At 36.4% G+C, this 21,665-nt stretch overlaps 1 protein-coding gene across 3 annotated transcripts in view; it reads left to right on the top strand.

Moving 5' to 3' along the window:
• KDM7A (lysine demethylase 7A) overlaps positions 1-21,665 on the top strand; it is a 124,299-nt gene that overhangs the window by 68,870 nt on the left and 33,764 nt on the right. For 2 of the 3 annotated variants that reach the window (XM_087431687.1, XM_087431686.1), the window contains exons 2-5: positions 11,020-11,105; positions 15,638-15,755; positions 19,121-19,281; positions 21,315-21,456. In XM_087431687.1, the coding sequence (XP_087287813.1) occupies position 11,105; positions 15,638-15,755; positions 19,121-19,281; positions 21,315-21,456 (422 nt within the window). In that variant the 5' untranslated portion in view covers positions 11,020-11,104. Of the gene's footprint in view, positions 1-11,019; positions 11,106-15,451; positions 15,519-15,637; positions 15,756-19,120; positions 19,282-21,314; positions 21,457-21,665 lie in introns of those variants that run through there. The other variant, XM_087431691.1, reaches the window with a different exon arrangement.

Genomic DNA, 21,665 nt, shown 5'->3' with positions numbered 1-21,665 from the left:
AAGCTATCCTCTGTATTCCTGGAGTTAATTCACCTCAAAGGCCACTCCCCACTCCCTTTGATGATGTTAGTGTGGGGCTTTAGGGGGTTGCACGATGACTCAGTCCTCTGATTATGAAGAAATTGAGTAGTTTGGCACGCTGGGTAAGAAGTTGAATTTCTGATACACAGGTGAAAATTTGCACTGAAGCAAAATTTAAAATGAATAAATTTTATTACCACAGCCTTCTGCCATCTAAGGAAAGATGAAAAATCTACTAATTCATGTGTTGAAAGATCTTTTCCTTTTTACCAACTGTTGCCTTTAGTTCCTGTACCAAATTCTTAAAAAATTCAAGCTGAACAGACTTTTTTTTTAAGTTGCTTGTCGCTTTGTCACAGAGTATTGGTTTTCAAATACGTTTTCAGCACAGTTAAAAATCAACAGAAATTTACTGGAGTCATCGTGTTGAAGGGACACTGTACTTGGTATTGAGAAAAGTCTTGAGCTCAGTTCAGGAAAGAGAGTACATAAAATAACTCAATGTTAGACATAAATGAGTAGAAATATGTATCAGTAAAATGTTGAAGGACTTTCTGTGGGATGATCCAGTGAAGTTTTACCAAGAAGTTAGAATTTGAGTTGGCATGGGCTTTGAAGTCTAGGTAATGTAAGATTGCTTGGTGAAGAATGGAGAGAGAATTTGAAGCAAGAGGAATATCTGATGAAGTTCACTTGACAGTAAGATTGTAAATAATTTGGCCACCTACTCTTCTAACAACAAGAGTAGAGAAAATAAATGGGAGCATAATACAAGAGGAAAAAAGAGAATATTTGGCAGATCCTAGGGAATTCTGGTTAGTCATTAATTCAATTCTGTTCTCCTCAACTGTCAAAAATAATGCCAGCTAAGCAACAATTTCAGAAGATTAAGACAATAGAAAGTGCTAAAATTGTCACTGTCCTGCTTACCAACCAGATGGCAATGGGGCTGTTCTTCTATAGATGGAAGCTATTCAGCAAAGGTCAGATTGTCACCCCTATAGGAAATCACACACACACACAGAATGGTGTAATAAACATTGAACATTTTGCTGTTAGGGAAAAGTGGGGCGACCTGTATATAAAGAAAAGTTTTATAAGAGAAATAAATGGAGTGAGAGAGACTAAAGAAGATTGAAAGTGATTCTTACAAAATTTTGTTTCAGAATTCTGTCTTTTGTGTGTCCTACTGTATTTGCTCTTGACATATCTGTCAAAGCTACAGTGATTCTAGAATTCTTTTAATTGGGGGGGAGTGAGGAGTGGAAGAAGTTATCCCTCCCTCTGAGAGAGAAACGGAAATGTATGTAGTAGTTCCTTTTAGTGCCCTTCTAGATCTGAAATAACCTTCTTGGTTTGGGAACATTTAATTTTTATGTTTAATTTGATCTTTTAAAAAATTTTATGTGATTAACTTAAAGGATTGTTTTTCAGATTTACTAATTTATCAGATTTATTGTTTTTACTAATTTACCAAATTTACTATTAAGTTCTGAAATTTTTATTTATTTTTATTTATTTATTTTTTTTTTAAGATTTTATTTATTTATTTTCCCCCCAAAGCCCCAGTAGACAGTTGCATGTCATAGCTGCACATCCTTCCAGTTGCTGTATATGGGACGCGGCCTCAGCATGGCCAGAGAAGCGGTGCGTCGGTGCGCGCCCGGGATCCGAACCCGGGCCACCAGCAGCGGAGCGCACGCACTTAACCGCTAAGCCACGGGGCCGGCCCTGAAATTTTTAAATAAATGTAGCTATAAATGTTTTGCCAGTTGATTAGAATTGGTCAAAACCTGAAGACATCATGGACATTTTAGTGTAATAAAGTATATGGGTGAGAGGGGAGGTAAAGAATAGAAGCTGGAGAGAGGAACTGTGGATCTTGGAGGATTGTTAGCCAAGTTTTGCCCAAAGTGTCCTTAATGAATTGGAATGTCCCTATCTTTCTTCCCTAAACCTTGTGGGAGTCACCCTTATCTATGTATCTTAGATATTCATAGATGAGTTTATGATATATACTGGCCTAGGTTTTCTAGGACACATCTAACATTTTTTCTCACTTAATTCTTTTAGTGTAACCATCACTTTTTAAGAATGAGGAATGTGGCCATTGTCAAGGTATGACAAGACAAACCATGAGTTTCTAGAAGAAGTTTTAACTTGGCTTCTGTGGCCTCGAGTTTCTATTCTGGTTGGAGTGTAGCACCTATTATTGACACCCAGTGAACCTCACTTTCAAAGAGAAGTTTGGTTTGAACTCTGATTGAGTACAGAGACACCTCTCACACATCTCACTTATCTCCAGTGACCTGTTTGTTTGCTCCATCTTAGCCACCTGCTGTTATTACACTTGTACCTTATCGCTGTTAAAGAATATACTACCTTGGAAATTTCAAGTTCTAAACATTCCACTCTTTGAGCATAATCTCTGCCCCTTAGAGATCACTTGCTCAAGGCCTTCCACTGAGTCAGTGCTAGGAACACATTGAGACCCCTCAGACCATCTTACCCTTTTCTCACCACCTTCTTCTGTCTTCATGCCCCTTTTGTCCAGCTCAGATTTCACGGTCCATCGTTATATTAACTTCCTTGTAAATATCCTCAACTCCCTTTCTGGTCTTTGCCTGCAAAACCCCAACCCTGGGCAGACCCAACCTCCCCTCTGGGCCTGCACCACATGGTTGAACATTGTTGAAAAAACAAAAACAAAAACAATCACACCACAGTGCAGAAATGGTTTCACTTGGAGTTCATGATCACAGACCTCAGGTGGACTTTGAACACTTCTTCTTCTTCTTTTTTTTTTTTTTTTTTTGCTGAGGAAGATTTGCCCTGAGCTAACAACATCTGTTGCCTATCTTTCTCTTTTTGTATGTGAGCCACCACAGCATGGCCGCTGACAGATGAGTGGTGTAGGTCCTCACCCGGGAACCGGGCCCAAGGCTGCCAAAGCAGAGCACAACAAATTTAACCATTAGACTACCGGGACTGGCCCGACTCTCAACACTTCTTAGCAATGTTATTGTGTTTCTTGGTCTTTCATTCTTCAGATCAACAATTTTATACTTTCTTTTCTCACACCTCTCTACCACTTTCCATACTCAGCTGATTATCTCACACCAAACTAAGCTGAGAAAATGAAAGCCTTCAGACTGTAGTGTGACATCTAATTTATCTGTTTTTTCTTTTGTCCTTTGTGCTTTTGGTGTTGGTTCCCAACTTAAGGCCTTGAAGATTTACTCCTATGCTTTATTTTAAGAGATTTATAGTTTTAGTTCTCACATTTAGGTATATGATCCATTTAATTTTTGTATAGTGTGTCATAGGGGTCCAGATGCATTTCTTTGCTTGTGTATTTGTCTCAGTACCATTAGTTGAAAAGAAAAGACCCTTGTCAAAAATCGGTTGATCCGGGGCCGGCCTGGTAGTGTAGCGGTTAAGTGGGAGTGCTCTGCTGCAGTGGCCCGGAGTTCGCAGGTTCGGATCCCGGGCGCGCAGCGACGCACTGCTTGTCAAGCCGTGCTGTGGTGGCATCCCATATAAAGTAGAGGAAGATGGGCACAGATGTTAGCCCAGGGCCAGTCTTCCTCAGCACAAAGGGGAGGATTGGCATCAGATGTTAGCTCAGGGCTCATCTTCCTCACACGTACACACAAAAAAATCAGTTGACCCTAAATATAAGGGTTTATTGCTGGGCTCTCAGTTCTATTCCGTTGATCTGTATGACTGTCCTTATGCTGGAACCACACGGTCTTGATTACCGTAGCCTTGTACCTAAGTTTTGAAATTTGGAAGTTTGGACCCTCTATTCAATGATTTTTAACCTTTTCTTTGGGTTACAGAAACCCTTTTGGGTATCTTATAAAAAACCATGGACCCGGGAAAGTGTACATAAATAGGTAGAAAATTTTGCATAGGGTTTGTTTTATTGGATTGGGAATTGATAGTCTTTCGGTTAAAAAAAAAAAAAACTTTTAAAACAATTAGCATATTCACCTTTTGCTTTCTGTGGAAATAAATGAAGTAAGTCTAAATTGGACAAATAAAGTAAATTTCAGTTCTACTCCAAAGTTACATGGGTTGAATATTCAAATGGCAATGTCATGTTATTTTTGGCAACTGGTTTTGACTTTTTTGTCTTGATTGCAGCAAGCTCTACTCAGACTCTTAAAGACCTTATGGTAGCAAATGTACTGGAGTTCTCAGATGAGAATTGGCTTATTTTGGGATATCTAGAGATCTCTAAGATTTATTGTTTTTGGTATTTTGTTGTAGTTGTTGGATTATACATTTCAAAGTTTTTGTTTCCTTAATTTTTTTACATGGTTGTAGATAGAATTTTATCCTTAAAAGTATTTTAATTGTGAAATAACAACACAGAAAAGTATCTAAAAGATAAATGTCTAGTTTAATGAATAATTACAAAGCATACACTCTTGTAATAACAACCACCCAGGACATATCTCCCCCAGTCCTTTCCAGATCACAACTCCCTAGAGGATACCACAATCCTACTGTTATGATCCATTTCTTCCTTGCTTTTCTTTCAAGTTTAATCCCTAAACACGGTACTTCAGCTTTGCCTGGTTTTGAACTTGATGCGTAAATAGAATACACTGTATATATTCTTCTGTTTTTTTTTTTTTTAACACACTGTTGACTCATTCATAGAATTCATTCATTTATTGCATGGGGCTATAGTTCTTTCATTTTTATTGCTGTACAGAATTTCATTGTGAGAATATACTGTAATTTATTTATTTTACTGTTGATAGACTATTACAAATAATGATTCTATAACCATTCCTGTATAGGTAGGTATCCTGGTGCACATGTGCATGAGTTTCTCTAAGATATATTTACCTAAAAGAGAAATTGCTCGGTCATGGAATAGGTGCTTCTTCAGTTTTGTTGCAAAGTTGTTTTCCAAAATGGCTGTAGATTTATTCCAGCCAGCAGTATATGAAAGTTTCCATTGCTCCACATTATCTTTAGCATTTGGTATCATCAGACTTTTTAATATTAGTTAATCTGGTGGGTATGTTGTGGTATTTTATTGTGGTTTTTAATTTGTATTTCTCCCAATTATTAATGAGTTTGAACACCTTTTTGTGTGAATATCAGCCTTTTATGATGTGGCTATTCAAGTCTTTTGTCCATTTTTCTATATCGGATTTTTTTTTTCTTATTGATTTGTAGGAGTTTCTTTATATTCTGGGTATAATTCCTTTGGTGGTTATCTGTATTATAATGTCTTCTCCCAGTCTGGTTTATCCTTTAATTCTTTATGGTTTAATGAACAGAAGGTATTTTAGTATGATTGAAGTTAACAGTTTTTTCCCTTATGGATAGGGCATTTTATGTTTTGATTAAGACAACCTTTCCTAACACAGAGTCATAAAGATATTTTCATATTATCTTATACAACCTTTATCATTTTCCTTTCACATGTGTTTAGATTTTTAATCTACTTTGGAATAAATTTTTATGTATGAGATAGGTGTCTAATTTCATTTTTTTCTCCATACGGATATCTAAAAGATGTCTCAGGACCTTTTATTGAAAAGTCTATCCTTGATGCGTGCTCTGCAGTGCCTCCTATGTTATACATAAGTGTCCACACATGCCTGGGTCTGTTTTTGAGCTCTTGCATCTGTTCCTATAACCTTAAAATAAGTCTTGATACCTGGTAGAGCGTTTTTTCCCCCCCAGGAATGCCTTGCATCTTCTTGGCCCTTTACATTTCCACATCAATTTTAGAATCAGCTTGTCAGTTTCAGCAGATTTTAATTGGGATTAAATTGAATCTATAAATCACTTTGAGGAGAATTAATATCTTTACATGATTGAACTTCAAATCCATCATCATGATGTATATCTCCATTATATTTAGGTCTTCTTTAAAGTCTCTTAATGTTTTGTAATTTTCCTTAAAGAGGTCTTACATAGTTTTTGTTAAATTCCAGGGTACATGGCGTTTTATTTCATTTTTTAGCTTTATATTGTTGGTATGTGGTAATACTACTTTTTATGTGCTGATATTGTATCTAGCAACCTTTCTTTTTATTGATTCTTATAATTTGTCTATAGGTTCTTTTGCATTTTTTGCATGTGTAACCATAGCATTTGCAAATGATAGCTTTCTTTTTTCGTTTCTAATCCCTATACCTTTTAAATTTGTTTTCTTATTTTACTATACTAGCTAGACTCCACAGGATAATGTTCACTAGAAGTGGTAACATCGGGCATTCTTGTCTTGTTCTTAATCTCAGAGAGACTGCTTTCATGTTATTTGCATAGCATTTTTTAGAAGTACTCTTTACCAGATTATGGAAATTTCCTTCTAGTCTTAATTTTCTAAGAGGTTTTGTTTGCTTTTTAATCATAAGTAAATGTTGAATTTTATCAAATTCTTGTCCTGCATCTTTTTAAAGGGTTATATGATTTTTGTCTTTTAATCTGTTAATGTGGCAGATTTCACTGATTAAAATTTTTAGTGTTCAGACCACCTTGCATTCCTGAGATAGACCAAACTTGACATTTGCATCTTTGCTCATAAATGAGAACAGCTGATAATTTTCCTTTCTTGTATCATCCTTTGCAAGTTTTAGTATCAAGGTTATGCTATCATAAGTTGAGTTAGGGAGTAAGTCTTTTTTTCCTCCTCTCTGATTCAAATTTTATTTTATTTTATTTTTTTTTAAAGATTTTATTTATTCATTTTTTTCCCCCCAAAGCCCCAGTAGATAGCTGTATGTCATAGGTTCACATCCTTCTAGTTGCTGCACGTGGGACTCGGCCTCACGTTGGACGGAGAAGCGGTGCCCTGGGGCGCGCCCGGGATCCGAACCCGGGCCGCCAGCATCAGAGCGCGCGCACTTAACTGCTAAGCCACGGAGCCGGCCCTGATTCAAATTTTATATGATATTGGAATTATTTATTCCTTGAGTATTTGATAGAATTTGTTTGTGAAGCCATCTGAGACTGGGATTTTCTTTGTGGGACAATTTTAAAAATGACTAAGTAACAGAGAACTATTCAAATATTCTATTTCTTTGTGATTCAGGTTTGCCTATCTTATCTACATTTTCTAATCTCTTAGCATAAAATTGTTCATAATACCCTCTTTTACATTTAATGTCTATAGAATCTATAGTTTTGTCCCTCGTTTCAGTCCTAATATTGGTTATATGTGTCTTATCTCTTTTTTCTTAAACTTGCTGGAGGTCTGCCAATTTTGTAGATCTTTTCAAAGAATCAGTTTTGGGCTTCAGTGCTCTATTGCATGTTTATTTTCTATGTCATCAATTCTACTCTTTTATTTTTCCATGTTTTTAAGGTTTATTTTGCTATTCTTTTGATAACTTCTTGAGATATATGCTTAGCTCATTAATTTCAGCCTCTTTTTTTCTAATACATGCATTTAAAGCTATACATTTATTTCCCTTTACACATTCTGCGTCCCACGAGTTTTGTTTTGTAGTATTTTTCATTAGTGTTGAACTTGAAATAATTTTCAGAGTTTCATTATGATTTGTCTTTGACTTATGCATTATTTATTTATTTATTTATTTATTTATTTTTGTGAGGAGATTAGCCCTGTGCTAACATCTGCCAGTCCTCTTCTTTTTTTACTGAGGAAGACAGGCCCTGGGCTAACATCCGTGCCCATCTTCCTCCACTTTAGATGGGACGCCTCCACAGCACGGCTTAACAACCAGTGCGTCAGTGTGCGCCGGGATCCGAACCGGTGAACCCCGGGCCACCGCGGTGGAGCACGCGCACTTAACCGCTTGCGCCGCCGGGCCGGCCCCAGACCTATGCATTATTTAAAAGTTTATTTCTTAGTTTCTAAACACATGACGATTTTCTAGTTAACTTTTTGACATTGATTTCCAGCTTACTTGAACTGTGACCAAAGAATTTCTGATTTCAGACCTTCAAAATTTGGCTATGGCCCAGTGTTTGGTCTTGTTATGAATGGTCCATGTGTGCTTGAAAAGGTTGTGTGTTCTATAGATGTTGGGTATAGTATTCTATAAATGTCCATTAGGCCGTGTTTTTTTTTGGTGAGGAAGATCAGCCCTGAGCTAACATCCATGCTAATCCTCCTCTTTTTGCTGAGGAAGACCGGCCCTGAGCTAACATCTATTGCCAGTCCTCCTCCTTTTTTTCCCTTTTTCTCCCCAAGGCCCCGGTAGATAGTTGTATGTCATAGTTGCACATCCTTCTAGTTGCTGTATGTCGGACGCCGCCTCAGCATGGCCGGACAAGCGGTGCGTAGGTGCGCGCCCGGGACCTGAACCCCGGGACGCCAGTGGCAGAGAACGAGCACTTATCCATTACGCCAGGGGGCCGGCCCCTAGGCCATGTTTTTTAATCCTACAGTTCAAATCTTTCATATATCATAGATTTTTGTTTTGCCTGCTTATTCTATCAGATACTAAGAGAGTTGACAAAATCTCCCACTACAGTTGTTTTGTTATATCCTCCTGGTGAATTGAAATTTTTATCATTATAGAGTGAACATGTTTATCTCATTATGTTTTTTGCTGTAGATTCTATGTTGCTTAGTATTAATATAGATGTACTTTCTTTTGATTTCTGTTTTCATGGTGTTTATTTGCCTATCCTATTACTTTGTCTTTCTGTATCCTTGTTTCATGTGTGTCTCTTAAAACCAGCGAATTGCCAGCGAATTGTATTGTTTTAAGTCCAGCTGGATAATCTGTCTTTTAACTGAAGCATTTAGTCTATTTGTATATAATGTAATTACTCATGTATTTGGATTTATACCTCCATCTTATTTTGGTCTGTTTCTTTTTCTCCCCTCCTTTTTAAAAATTGATTTATTTTTTTCTACTAGTTTGGAAGTTATACTCTCTGTTTCTGTTCTTTTAGTTGTCTCCCAAGAAATTATAATAGGCATTCTCACCTTATTATTGAAGTCTAATGTTAATCACTACCTTCCTCTCCTTCTAGTGTAAGTGCCTTAGGACCCTGTAACTCTGTCCTCTCCTGACTCAAATGCTACTGTTGTCATCTGTTTTAGTTCCTTGTATATTTTTAAATCTCACTTGGCATTATTTTGTTTTATGTATTCAGTGTTCATGTAAATTTACCCACATATTTATTACTTTTCTTAGCTTTTCATTAGTCAGTGTTCATGTAAATTTACCCACTTATTTATTACTTTTCTTAGCTTTTCATTTTTTTTTTGCATCCCAGCCCTCTCTGTGATCATCTTCCTTCTGCCAAAAGTACGTCCTTTGTCATTTCCTTCACTGTGGGTTAGCTGGAGGTGAACTCTCAGTTTTTGGTTGTCTACAAATACTTTTTCCCCCTCCTTCTTGAAACAGGTTTTAACTGAATATTGAGTGCTAGGTTAATAGATATTTTAGGTTAGTAGATATTTTCTTTAAGCACATTTAAGATATTCTAATGTGTTCCAGCTTCCATTATTGCTTTGAGAAGTCTCTCATCCTTGCAAGTAATCTGTGTTTTTTTTCTTCTCATGGCTTTGAAATTTTCTGACTTTTGTTTACTGCAGTTTTACTATGATGTGATTAGATGTAGACATCTTTTTATTTGTCCTGCTTGTGACTTGTTGGGTTTCTTGAATCTAGATCAGGGTCTTTCATTATTTCTGGAATTTCTTAGCTGTTATCTCTTTATTATATTACTTCTGCCCCTATTCTCTCTTCACCGTCTGAGGCTCTGATTAAATGTGTGTTACACTTTTTCATTTTATCCTTTATGGTTCTTATCATCTTGTTTGTGTTTCCCATCATCCTGTTCTCTCTGCTACATTCTGAATAATGTGACCATCATGCAGTTCACTAATTTTCTCTTCCAATATTACACCTGTCAACTGAGTTATTGATGCCTCATAATTCTGTGTTAGTTCTGCTTTGGTTCTTTTTCAAGTACAAGTCATGATTGTGTTTTTGTTCTGTAACTTTTGGGGAGTACAAACACTTATAAAATTTTACCCTAGTAAGTTACTTGGGAAGTAGCAAAGCTGCTCTGGTCTTTCTTTGATAAACTACTCCTGTTTTCAAGAAGTCACTAATATAGGTTTTTCAGTTACTACTTGGTTCCCTTAAACTTTATTTTTATTTAAGTGCCACTGCTGTATACTCCATGGGGTGGAGTATTCCAGGTACAGTGATTCAAACTAATTTAACTGGTTAATTAGAACTATGAGACCTAAAGCAGAACTATTAGGACTCAGTGCTCTCACTATGTTAGCGATGTTACCCAAACTTATTAACCACCTCTAGCTGATGACAGCCGTATTTTAAAGTTAGGTGGTATCTTAGTCTACTTGGTTGCCATAACAAAATACCTTGGACTAGGAGGCTTGAACAACAGAAATTTATTTTTTCTCAGTTCTGGAGGCTGGGTGTCCCAGACCAAGGTCCAGCAGGGTTGGTTTCTGGGGAGGGCTCTCTTCTTGGCTTGCAGATGGCCAGCTTCTCGCTATGTATTCATAGTCCTTTCCTTGGTGTGTGCGTGATGAGAAAGGGAGAGAGAGAGGTCTCTTCTTATAAGGACAGTAATCCTGTTAGATCAAGGCCTCACCCTTATGACCTCATTTAACTTTAATTGCTTCCTTAGAAGTCTTATCTCCAAGTACAGCCACACTCAGGGAGTTACAGCTTCAGCATATGAATTTTGGAGGGACACAAACATTGAGACCATAACAGGTGGCATTTACGTAATGGTTGAGAGTCTTATGGCTTATAATTATGTTACTTCTGATGTCTCTACTACTGCTAATAGGGAATCACTTCCCATGTATTTGGGTGTATTCTCCCCCACAATTATTTAGCAAGTATGTAGGGAAGAAAATAAAATTTATCCTTGCCTGTGTTTCTGTACTCTACAAAATTTGTTGGTGAGGTTGTTATACATTTCTCAGCTAAATTCTAATTAATCTATTATAGTTAAGATTTTAACTTATTTACATATTGGCTTTGTTTTTGTTTATCCTAGCTGTGTGGGAGTAGAAGAACATCATGCTGTTGACATTGACCTGTATCACTGTCCCAACTGTGCAGTGCTACATGGCTCCTCCTTGAGTAAGTACTAGAAGCTTACATAAAAATTGAAGTTTAGGACTTAACATGTACATGACAGTGCTTTAGTAATGCTCTGACTAGTTATATTATACCCACCAAGAACTATAGGAAGGATTTTTCTGAAGATATTGAGAATGCAGTTTTTGTCTGAATTATTAAATAACTTGTAAGTCAAAAGATTGTGAAAAAAAATTAGTCATTCTTAATTGCCAGTGCAAAGCCCCCAAACTCAAGTATATATTTTCAAAACTTTCAGTTTGAGGAGTGTGATAAAAGCAAAATTTTTCTGATTCTGGAAACTGATTTCAACGGTTTTATCTCTTTATAAATTCAAAAAAAAGATGTTTCAGTAGTATTTGGGACAGTGTACAAGATAAAACTTGACTCTGATGCACACACATGCATTATATTTTTAGGAGAAAATTAGAGCATGGATATGCTAAAATACTGCTTCTGTTTTCCGAATTTGGTCTCATGTTGAGTGTGGCCTAGAGTCCTGCCCAGCCATCCTCTGTGCTTGATACCACTCCCCCACGGTTCCGGTCCCAGTCCCCGTTCCTGTCCTGAGGAAGACAGGCCAGACTGTCTCTGCCTGCACTCTCTTTTCTTCCTGAGGGGCGAGGGCACAGACAGGGATGCTCACTCGTCCTCTGGGGTGTACCAACATCATGTATAAAATGATATTTATTTTTAGCTTTTACAAATGCTGCAGAAGAATAGATTGGAATATTAATTGTCATGGTAAAAATGTGAGAGTAGAGAAAAGATTTAAAAGGCTTTGGTTATGTTATAACTATTTCTTTTTTTAAATATATAGACTGCAAACTAGTATTTTTGTGTTCATAAAACTAAAGGGAAAAACTGTAGACTTAGTCATTTTAGAACTGAAGGAAACCCTTTCCTGAACATACCTTGATACACACTTGGGTCAGATGTAGATAACCTATACAGCCCCTTTATTTTGAATGCACGTTTTTGTCCTAGTACTTTTTTTTTTTAAATAGAAATTTTGTCCTGAGGTTACGAGCAAGTAATTTTTTAAAAGAGACTTACTAGCAATTGACCATCCATCTGTTTTGTTAGAAATATTAATAATTTACCTAGTTTCTTTGTAAGACATTTAGAAATTTAAGCTGTATGTGAATGCATTAAAATATTTCATTGTAAAATACAGATTATGTATTTTGTTAATTACGTGGTATAAAATTTGAGGTTAGCAAATTGGTAAAATTGTTACATGTGTAATTGACTAATTTATTGTCATAACTGTTTTGAAAGTTATTTTGTGTAGCACTGAAGTATGTAGTATATAACTTGAAATAATTATTGACCAAGTGTAATTCTTGGAGTAAGTAAATAGCGCTGGGTTGTTATCCCAAGAAGGGAAACAGAACTAAAATTTATACAGTCTTAGTTTAGAATTTAAGTATATAATCCCCAAATGAAATAATTTGAATTTAATTTCTATGAAATATTAAGTGGGTTACTATGAGGCAGAATAATGTAGTGTTTAAAACACTGTTACATGTGCTGCACTGTATTTTCTATTTTTCCTATATGCTTTAATTTTTTAAAAAGCTTGTCATGCTCACTAAATTGATTTCACGATCCATAACGGATCATGACCTGTACTTTAAATAACCATGCTTCAGAGAGAAGCTTAACTATTACATGGCCCTTTGTATGCTTCTCATCCTAACATAAGATGAGGCGTTGGTTATCTTCTGGGCAAAAGTCCGGCTCTGAGTACCCATAGGGAAAATGTCCAAGGTCAGTAATCTGTTTTATCTTGACTTAAGGCTCACCTTCCCCACCCCACACCCTCCACCCCCAACTTGGGAATCCCTTTTGGTGCCTTTCCCTCTGCTGTTAAGCCTCTCTTGCTTGCCACCCAGGGTTTCCTGTTCCTTTCAGAGTTCCCCAGGAATCCTTATTATAGATACCATTTAGATAGTAGAATACCCACTTAATATGGTGAATTTAGACTTTACCCTCTAATGGGAGTTAAAAACTTTATTTGAGGGCAAGTATTAAAAAACAGCCCAATACTTAAACACATATTCTCAGTGCTCCTCAGGCAAATGTAATCCAAACTCAAAAATTTCTCTCCTTTCCCTATAACTACTACTAGAATATTCCTTCACTGGCCGCCTTCCTTTAAGAAATTCAGTCAGCTCTTGCAGTGGCTGATTTTATGTGTTGAGCATGTTGGGCCCAACAGGACAGGTGTAGCCTTCTGTTAGCATCCTGCAAGTCAGCACATTTAAAAGGAAACAAAAGTGATTGGCAGTTTATTGGGTGCCCCAGGCACTATGCTGAGAAGTACTTGACCTGTGTTATCTCCTTTGATATTTATAACACCTTGATGTGAGAAAAATTATCTAACTAGCTCTTTCATATAGCTATTTCACAGAACTAGAGTTAGAACTCATAGCTGTCCGATCCCAAATCTGTTCGAATTCTAATCTGTTCTGCCAAAATGAAAATTAAAACAATGTAATATCATAGTTTACTTATCAAATGGACAGCTTTCTCTTTCTTTCTTTTTTTTTTTTTAAATGATGATGCTCACTTTGGACCTGGGGCTTTGAGATAGGCTGCTTATATATATACTGGGAAGAATGTGAGTTACCTACCACTTTTCTGGAGGTAGTGTTGCAGCATGTAGCAAGTGTCTTAAAAATACTGAATCTTTCTGCTAGCACTTCTAGGAATTTATCCTGAGGAATTAATGAGGGAAACAGATTTATGTATATGAATATTAATCTCAGTTTTGTTTGAAGAAAGATTCAGAATGAACTAAGTGCTTGAAAATCAAAAAAGGATTATAATATAATCCATCTACATCTACGTCTTACAATTCTAGGCTGCCTTTAAATTGCTTTGAATATTTGATAAGGAGAAATATTGAATATGTAATAAGGAGAAAATGCTCATGATATAATAAGAAAGGTAAGCAGCATAAACATTATGATTCCAGGTGAAAATAAAGTGGGATTATGTATCTATATATATGTAGGAAAAAAGCCTAGAATGAAATACCCTTGAATCTTAGAAGTGATTTTAAATGAGAAAAAATAACACACAAAGGATGCCTTAATGGTATTTTCTAGGAAGATTGCTCTATGATTCTCAATTTTTCTCATGAGATTTTTTTAAAAATGGGGTTTACTCTCTTTCATTTTGAGGGTCTGACTGCCATAAATTAGTTGGGAATCTTGTTTTAGACTCTCGGATGTGAATAAGCCTGATTTCTACCCCTATTGATTATTTAGTGCGACGACTTCTTATCCATACGAGGATCCAGTATTATTTTATTATTATGATCTCTGTAAGGTGAAGGTTAGAAATGACTTAGGTTCATAGAGTTGCCCCCCCCAACGTTTTATTATGAAAATGTTCAAGCGTATAGGAAAAGTTGAAAGAATTTTACAGTGAGTACCTCTAAACACACTGTCCAGATTCTACTATTAACATTTTACATTATTTGCTTTACCACATATCTGTCTATCCTACTATCTACCCATATATCTATTTACCTTGTTTTTTTGATGCATTCTAAGTAAGACATCAGTACATTTCCCAAAATCATAGACGTTTTAGGCTTAAGAGTGATTTTCAAACTTAAAAAAAAAGATGTAAAACTGAAATCTTAACATTGATACCACACAAAAGATATGTAGGTGGTGCCACCCTGGTGGAAAGAGGTCCAGAGCTCCTCCCTTGGCCTCTTCTCCATCTTCCCCTTTGTTAAGCATTCCTCAACACAGTTTGAAAAACAGCACTCATCGTAAGCCCCTCATTTCCACATTGAGGAAGCTGGACCCAAACATGTTAAGTGACTTGCCCAAGGTTGTAGAGTAAGTTATGGCTGAACTAGGAGTCAAATCCAAGTCTGCTGATTTTGATTGTCATGACTATGCAAGATTCAAGCCTCCCAGAGCTGGAGGATCACAGGATCTTAGTGTTAGAACTAACCATCGAGTTATTTATTCTGTCATCCCACTGGTCTTCCTTTAATTATGATGCAGTCACCTGCTCTTCTTTGTGTCAGTGTAACCATGCTTATTTTGGGAATAAATCTTGACATAAGAGAGAAAGGAACTGTGATGTTAAAATAGATTTCTGATGTGGAGTCAAAAGCCCTATCCTGGGAGGATGACTTGGATAATCCATAAAAATCATATTATGACTTAATGTTCTAGTGAAAATTATGATTTTAAATAATTGTGAGATTTTATAGTGTGTATAAACGTGGATATTATAAAAGGCTCTATCTGCTAATTTGAATTCCTTGGTTTAATTTTAAAATTATTTTGAAATAGATTTTTTTAAAATCCACAGTTAATTGCCTATAATTGCAGCATTACATGAAGTAAAATTTACTTCTTCAGCCTGGAAATGTATTAAAAAGTGAGTGTTTTTATTGTACTTACAATTGTTATTTCTGATTATATAGAATATAATGATTAGAAAGTATATGGTATCACCAGTTACCAAAAAAAATTTTTTTTACTCTTGTAAAAATTCAGTGAAAAAGAGGAGGAACTGGCACAGGCACGACTACACAGAAGTTGACGATGGTTCCAAACCAGTGCAAGCTGGAACAAGAACCTTTGTTAAGGAATTACGTTCTCGAGTCTTCCCAAGGTATGGAAACTTGTTCTGACCAAAGAAAATTTAAGAATGTCACTTGGTAAAGTGACATTATCTGAAACAATATTTTCAAACTTCAGGTTGCAACCCATTATTGGTCTCAGTCAGCTCTTTATCTTTTTTTTAATGAAATAGAATAGAAAATATCAGTACATTGCAAGTAATAGGAGTAAATGAGCATGGTTTCATGGAACCTTTGTTATATATATATGTACTGGGTCACTGTGTAAAAATACATTTCTTAACTGTGGATCCCAGTCAGAAAGTGTGAAATAGACTAATCTAAGGCAGTTGTTCCCAGTACTTGGTTCCTTATGATGTGCAACTGCTGCTTCTCTTGCCCTTTCACCTCACCTACTCCTGTTTTCAAACTGTTCTTTTTCTTATGTTGTTTTCATATCTGTCTCCACCCTGGGTCTACCAGAAGTACCCACAACCATTGCTCAGCTTCTCTGGTGGCAGCAGAACGGGGCTTTTTGACTTTTTAAAGATAATGGAAAGTATTTGAGTTATCTGTGCCTCAGAGACAGTCAAAAGCATTGTATAGAGTTTAATCATGCTAATTTAGATCCTTTCCTACTGCCTGCCTGACATCTTTTTAAAGTGATAATGCTTGATAGGCTTTTACACAGGATCGTATCCAGGCTTGTTAAAGAGGGGAAGTGCAATTTAAATTTAAATCACAATATCACATGCAGCCTATTATGGAATTATTTCAGATCCTCTAACTATAAAACCCTTGCTACTTCTTCACAGTCTTTAGGATTCGTGTTCACCCTCCTCCCCCTTAATCCTTAAACAGAAACATATAAATGATAAGCAGCTACATACTGTTGGCTCCCTCAGGTCGACTAAGAAAGAAAACATGTGAAGCACAGTGATTTCTTCTGATATTTGTGATGTGAAGGGCCCTGTTCTCAAATATTCTTCTTTATCAGTTTCAAAGTCGTTGGAGAAATGATTGTTTTCTTTGATTGGTTTGGAGCCAACCAAACCTTAATTGGTTTGGCCAGAGTTTTCAGCCTGGGTCTATGGGCTGGCTTTAGAGAGGTCTGTGAGTTCCCTAAAACTGTATAAACAATTAGTGTCGATGTGTGAACGTGCATTTTTCAGGGAGAGGAGCCGTATCATTTTTTTAAGTAGGTTTGTGACCCAAGAGTAGTGTTAAAAATCCTGGCGTAGTGATTCCTGTGGTTTCTCTTCCAAAGTAAACCCAAATGAGAACAGGTTATAGAGAAGGTCACAAACAGCTAAACTGTAATTACCATTAATTAAAAGTCTCTGGTTTTGCTTTGTTTAACTTCATAACCTTCATGTCATTTAAAACCATGTTGGAGTGACAATAACTAAATTACACATACTCAATATGATTAACACAGAAGTGTATAAAATAAATGGGTTATCTTCTCCCTCCCCTATTTAGTGTAAGTCTTTTGAGACCCTTATCTACATAAATAACAACATTTAAAACAGTTATGTGTATAGATGTATGGATGTATATATACATCTAATTTCTGAAAAAGTAAAATAGGGGGTAGGCCCTGTGGCTTAGTGTTTAAGTTCGGCATGCTCCGCTTTGGTGGCCTGGGTTCGGTTCCCAGGTGCGGACCTATACCACTTGTTGGCAGCCATGCTGTGGTGGTGGCCCACATACAAAATAGAGGAAGATTGGCACAGATATTAGCTCAGGGAGAATCTTCTTTAAGCAAAAAGAGGAAGATTGGCAACAGATGTTAGCTCAGGACGAGTCTTCCTCAGCAAAAAAATAAAAATAAATAAATAAAATTGGGTTATGTTATGCATATGTTGTGCAGCTTGCTTTTTTACTCTATTATGTTTCACAGATATCTTTCCATATATATACAAAAATTTACCTCTCTCCTTAACTGCTGTGTAGTATGCAGTGGTGTAGATATACACCATAATTTACTTAACCATCCCCCTGTGATATATGTTTAGTTTGTCTCCAATTTTTTTCTCTTGCAAGTAACGATGTACCTAAATTTTTAAGCACTTTTATCTACATATTTTTGATCAACAGGGGAAGTAAAACACCAAACATGTAAGATCAGGGAGTAGGTACAAGTGATTTAAAATTCTCCGTTAGGTTCTTGTTTAAGGAATTGTTTAAATCTTAGAGGGTGGGGAAAGAGGGACACTTGTGGATGCTTATGGGGAAACTAAAAGGCTGTGCAGAACTCAATGAGTCAGATGTAGGAGATCTAAGCCCTCCACTTGTAAGACTTTCTAGGAAAAGTCTGTCTCGACTTTTTTAGGTCTCAAACTGACCTTCCCGTATTGCGAGGGTGGGAAGATCAGAGCCCAGTAATTCAGAGAACCAGTTTCTCCTGTCTTCTCCTTGACATCTAGGCTGCAGATGACATCATGATAGGGAAGATCTGATTGTATAAACGGAAACTGTTGTGTTTTAACGTGTAATGCAAATGTTGCACTTAATTTTGAATGTATAGTAGTTGCATTCTGTGAGCCATTGGGAGATAAAATCTAGAACATCCCCATTTAAAGAGATCTGTGGTTCTTTGATGCATAGTTAGATAGAGGGCAGTGAAAAGGGACAAACCACACTTAAGCGTAATGCCTGTGGTAACGTGTTCATCATCAGAGAGGGCAGCTGGAGGTTCATCAACCCTTTTTAGTGGCTTAAGGTAACTACCTATTAAAACTTATTAAATACTGGTTGTAACAGATCATTTAAATCAGGAGTTCTAAGTTGCGGCGTTTTGGGCATTTGTCTCAATGGGCAGGGACCACAGATGCTAGTCATCCTCCAGTTTGCAGGACAACGAGGAATTGTTCTGTGTACTGTGAGACTTCAAAATGTCTGACAAATATTTATGTAGAATTTTATAGCCAGATACAATCTGGTCTGATTTTACTTACTGGTATTTATTCTAATGTCCTCCTTACCTTTTGCTCTTCTGATTTCCTACACAGTTTGTGTTGAGTGGCTTCTGATCTTGTTGCTTCTTTTAAACCAACCACTCATTGCGCTTTACTATAAGCATCCATTATTCTATTATCTCCTCTAGTGTAGGTTACCTGAACATTTACATGTTGAAATATATAATAAACTAATTTTTTCTCTTGTTATAGTTAAGCCATTTTATATAATACATATATATTTTTCCAATTACTGAAGTAATGATCTATGAATTTTACTTTAGGATAGTAAAAGGGGCTATATAAAACATTTGTTATAAAAAGGAGAATTAAGTATGATAGGTTGAGAAGCGCTGAGATAGATAATAATACAGTTTATGAATTAACCCATTACCAGAGTATTTTTTTTAACTGAACTTATCGACAAAAATGACATTTTACTCTTATGTTTTCCTTAGTGCCGATGAAATCGTTGTAAAGATGCATGGCAGCCAGCTGACGCAAAGATATCTGGAGAAGCATGGATTCGAAGTCCCTATTATGGTCCCCAAATTAGATGATCTAGGACTCAGGCTCCCTCCACCTACTTTTTCTGTTATGGATGTGGAACGTTATGTAGGTACGAACTTGATTCCTTTAAGTACTTGGGAAAACACGGTACAAGTAAAAATGATATTATCCTAATAATATTAAAAGTTATGAAGAGATGTTAATTTAGTTTAGTTTCCTGGGTCAGGAAAAGTGAAATTCAGCATCGCCTATGTTGAAGACTATTTTTTCTGAGCAGAACTACAATTGTCAGAAAAACAGAATGAAACATGTTACCTCTTCTTACTCAGCCTCATCCTGCTGCTTTTTTGTGGTCATCCAATTTTCTGATACTTGCTTAGGAAAAACTATTTACTGAGGGCTAGCTACAGATCCCAGGAAGAAGACCCTGGGATATTGGATTGGGACTAGGCCTTGGTAGCATTCAGGTACAGGATTTCTGGATCCTGCTTCGGCCACAAAAAAGAGGAGATCATTTTGAAACCTATTTTTATATTAATGACTTGGTGATACTGCCATTTAATGATGGCTGGACTTAATTTGCTGTTTTGAGGCCCAGAAAGGCATAAGAAACAAGGGGAAAACCCTTCATCTATTGCAATATTGTTGACATTTTCAGTCATTTCGTTCATTCTCATCATGGTATTTATAAACTGACTCTGTCAGTCTCATTCCTTCTCAGCAATAGATAGAGGTTATTTGAGGATTAGCTCTCAACTCTACCTTGACTCAGAACTGTACATTCACTACAATACGTTATCTCCTGAGCATGAAACATCTAAGAACTTGTCCTTTTATTGAGCCATTGGTTGACAGTTCTCATTGGTAACTATTTCACTGAGGAAATCCAATTAAATGTCGTGACTTCACATTCAGCTAATTTTGAATTTTTTAATGAATTAGGGAGTGAGGCGGAGGTTTAACCTAAACCTGTTTGCACAGATGTAGAATAAATGGCTAGTGTGATACAGTCATGCGTCACTTAACAAGAGGGACACGTTCTGAGAAATGCATCATTAGGTGATTTTGTCGTTGTGTGAACATCTTAGAGTGTACTGATGCAAACCTAGGTGGTATAGCTTACTACACACCTAGGCCATATGGTACTAATCTTATGGAGCCAATGTTGTATATGCAGTTCATCATTGACCAAAACGTCATTATGTGGCACGTGACTATCTAAGTATAGGAAAAAATGTTCAGACTACTTGATAGCTAACTTTTTATTACTGCAAAACGCTTCAATCAACAGAATTGTCTTGCCTCCTAAGTATAAAATAAAGTCTACTAGGCAATACTTTCTTAACTTATGTAAAGTTACATTAAAGTAAGAAAATGGCATTTATTTGTTTTCTATTTCAGATTGATTAACTATTGCCATATTTTAAATTCCACCTTATCCTGTAGGACATTGTAAAGTTGACTCTGCTTCCGAGAGTGACGATGCAGTGGTGTACAAGCAATGCCCATGGTTTTATAGGAAAATTGTAAATTAATCCTAATTCAAAACTCCTATCACAGACACTAATGTGAATGGATTTTTGCTTCCTAACCACTATTTTTTCTTGAAGCAAAATCTTAGAAGAGAAGACCCTACCAGGCAAGCAGAAATTGATTGTCCTGGTTAACTTGTTCACTAATTCCCCAGTGACTGATCCGTTTTTCAAAATGATAGACCGAGAATCTTGGGAGTATAGAAGTGAAAGGGAAGAGCCACTCTCCTCATTTGATACAGGAGGAAATTGAAACCCAGAGCGTGTGGCAGTTCCCACATAGCAATGTCAAGCATTTTTGTCGTTATGAGCTGCACACAAGAAATCATTGGTGTGTAGAAACCTTTGTAAACATATAAGTTTTACACTGTGTTAATTATGCAGCTCTCTCTTAATTGCTTATTCTTTCCTTCAAACACCGTCCCTTTTTTCAAAAGTTCTGGTTGGACTCAAAGTACAGATATAGGAAGAATCTTCGTCTAGGCTATGTAGTTTTATAGTTGGCTTAATTATCATACTGAGTAAATATGGTCTTTAAAATATTTTTGTTTAGGACATCTATTGATGTAACTCTTAAGCCCAATAATAAGACTATAATCTTTCTCTGCAGGTGGTGACAAAGTGATAGATGTCATTGATGTGGCAAGGCAGGCAGACAGCAAAATGACACTTCACAATTATGTTAAATACTTCACGAATCCTAACAGACCAAAAGTGTTAAATGTGATCAGCCTTGAATTTTCAGATACAAAGTGAGTAGTTCTGGACATTTTTGTTTAGCCTTCTGAGTGTTCGCTAAATGTAGTTACATGATAAATTTATTTCAGTAAGAAACATAATTGTGACTTCTAAAGTGGTCCAGTGTTAGCAATGTTGTAAATTTTGCTTTGGCATGCTCAGAGAATATTTAGAAATATGATGAGTTTTAAACTTTAAGTATTGTTGTTAACCTTAAGTTCCA

Source organism: Ceratotherium simum, chromosome 1 (genome assembly GCF_057802395.1).
Source record: "Ceratotherium simum simum isolate JZ-2026a chromosome 1, ASM5780239v1, whole genome shotgun sequence".
Classification (NCBI taxonomy): domain Eukaryota; kingdom Metazoa; phylum Chordata; class Mammalia; order Perissodactyla; family Rhinocerotidae; genus Ceratotherium; species Ceratotherium simum.
The sequence above is the reverse complement of the archived record's forward strand: the minus strand, read 5'-3'. Positions and strand labels throughout refer to the sequence as shown.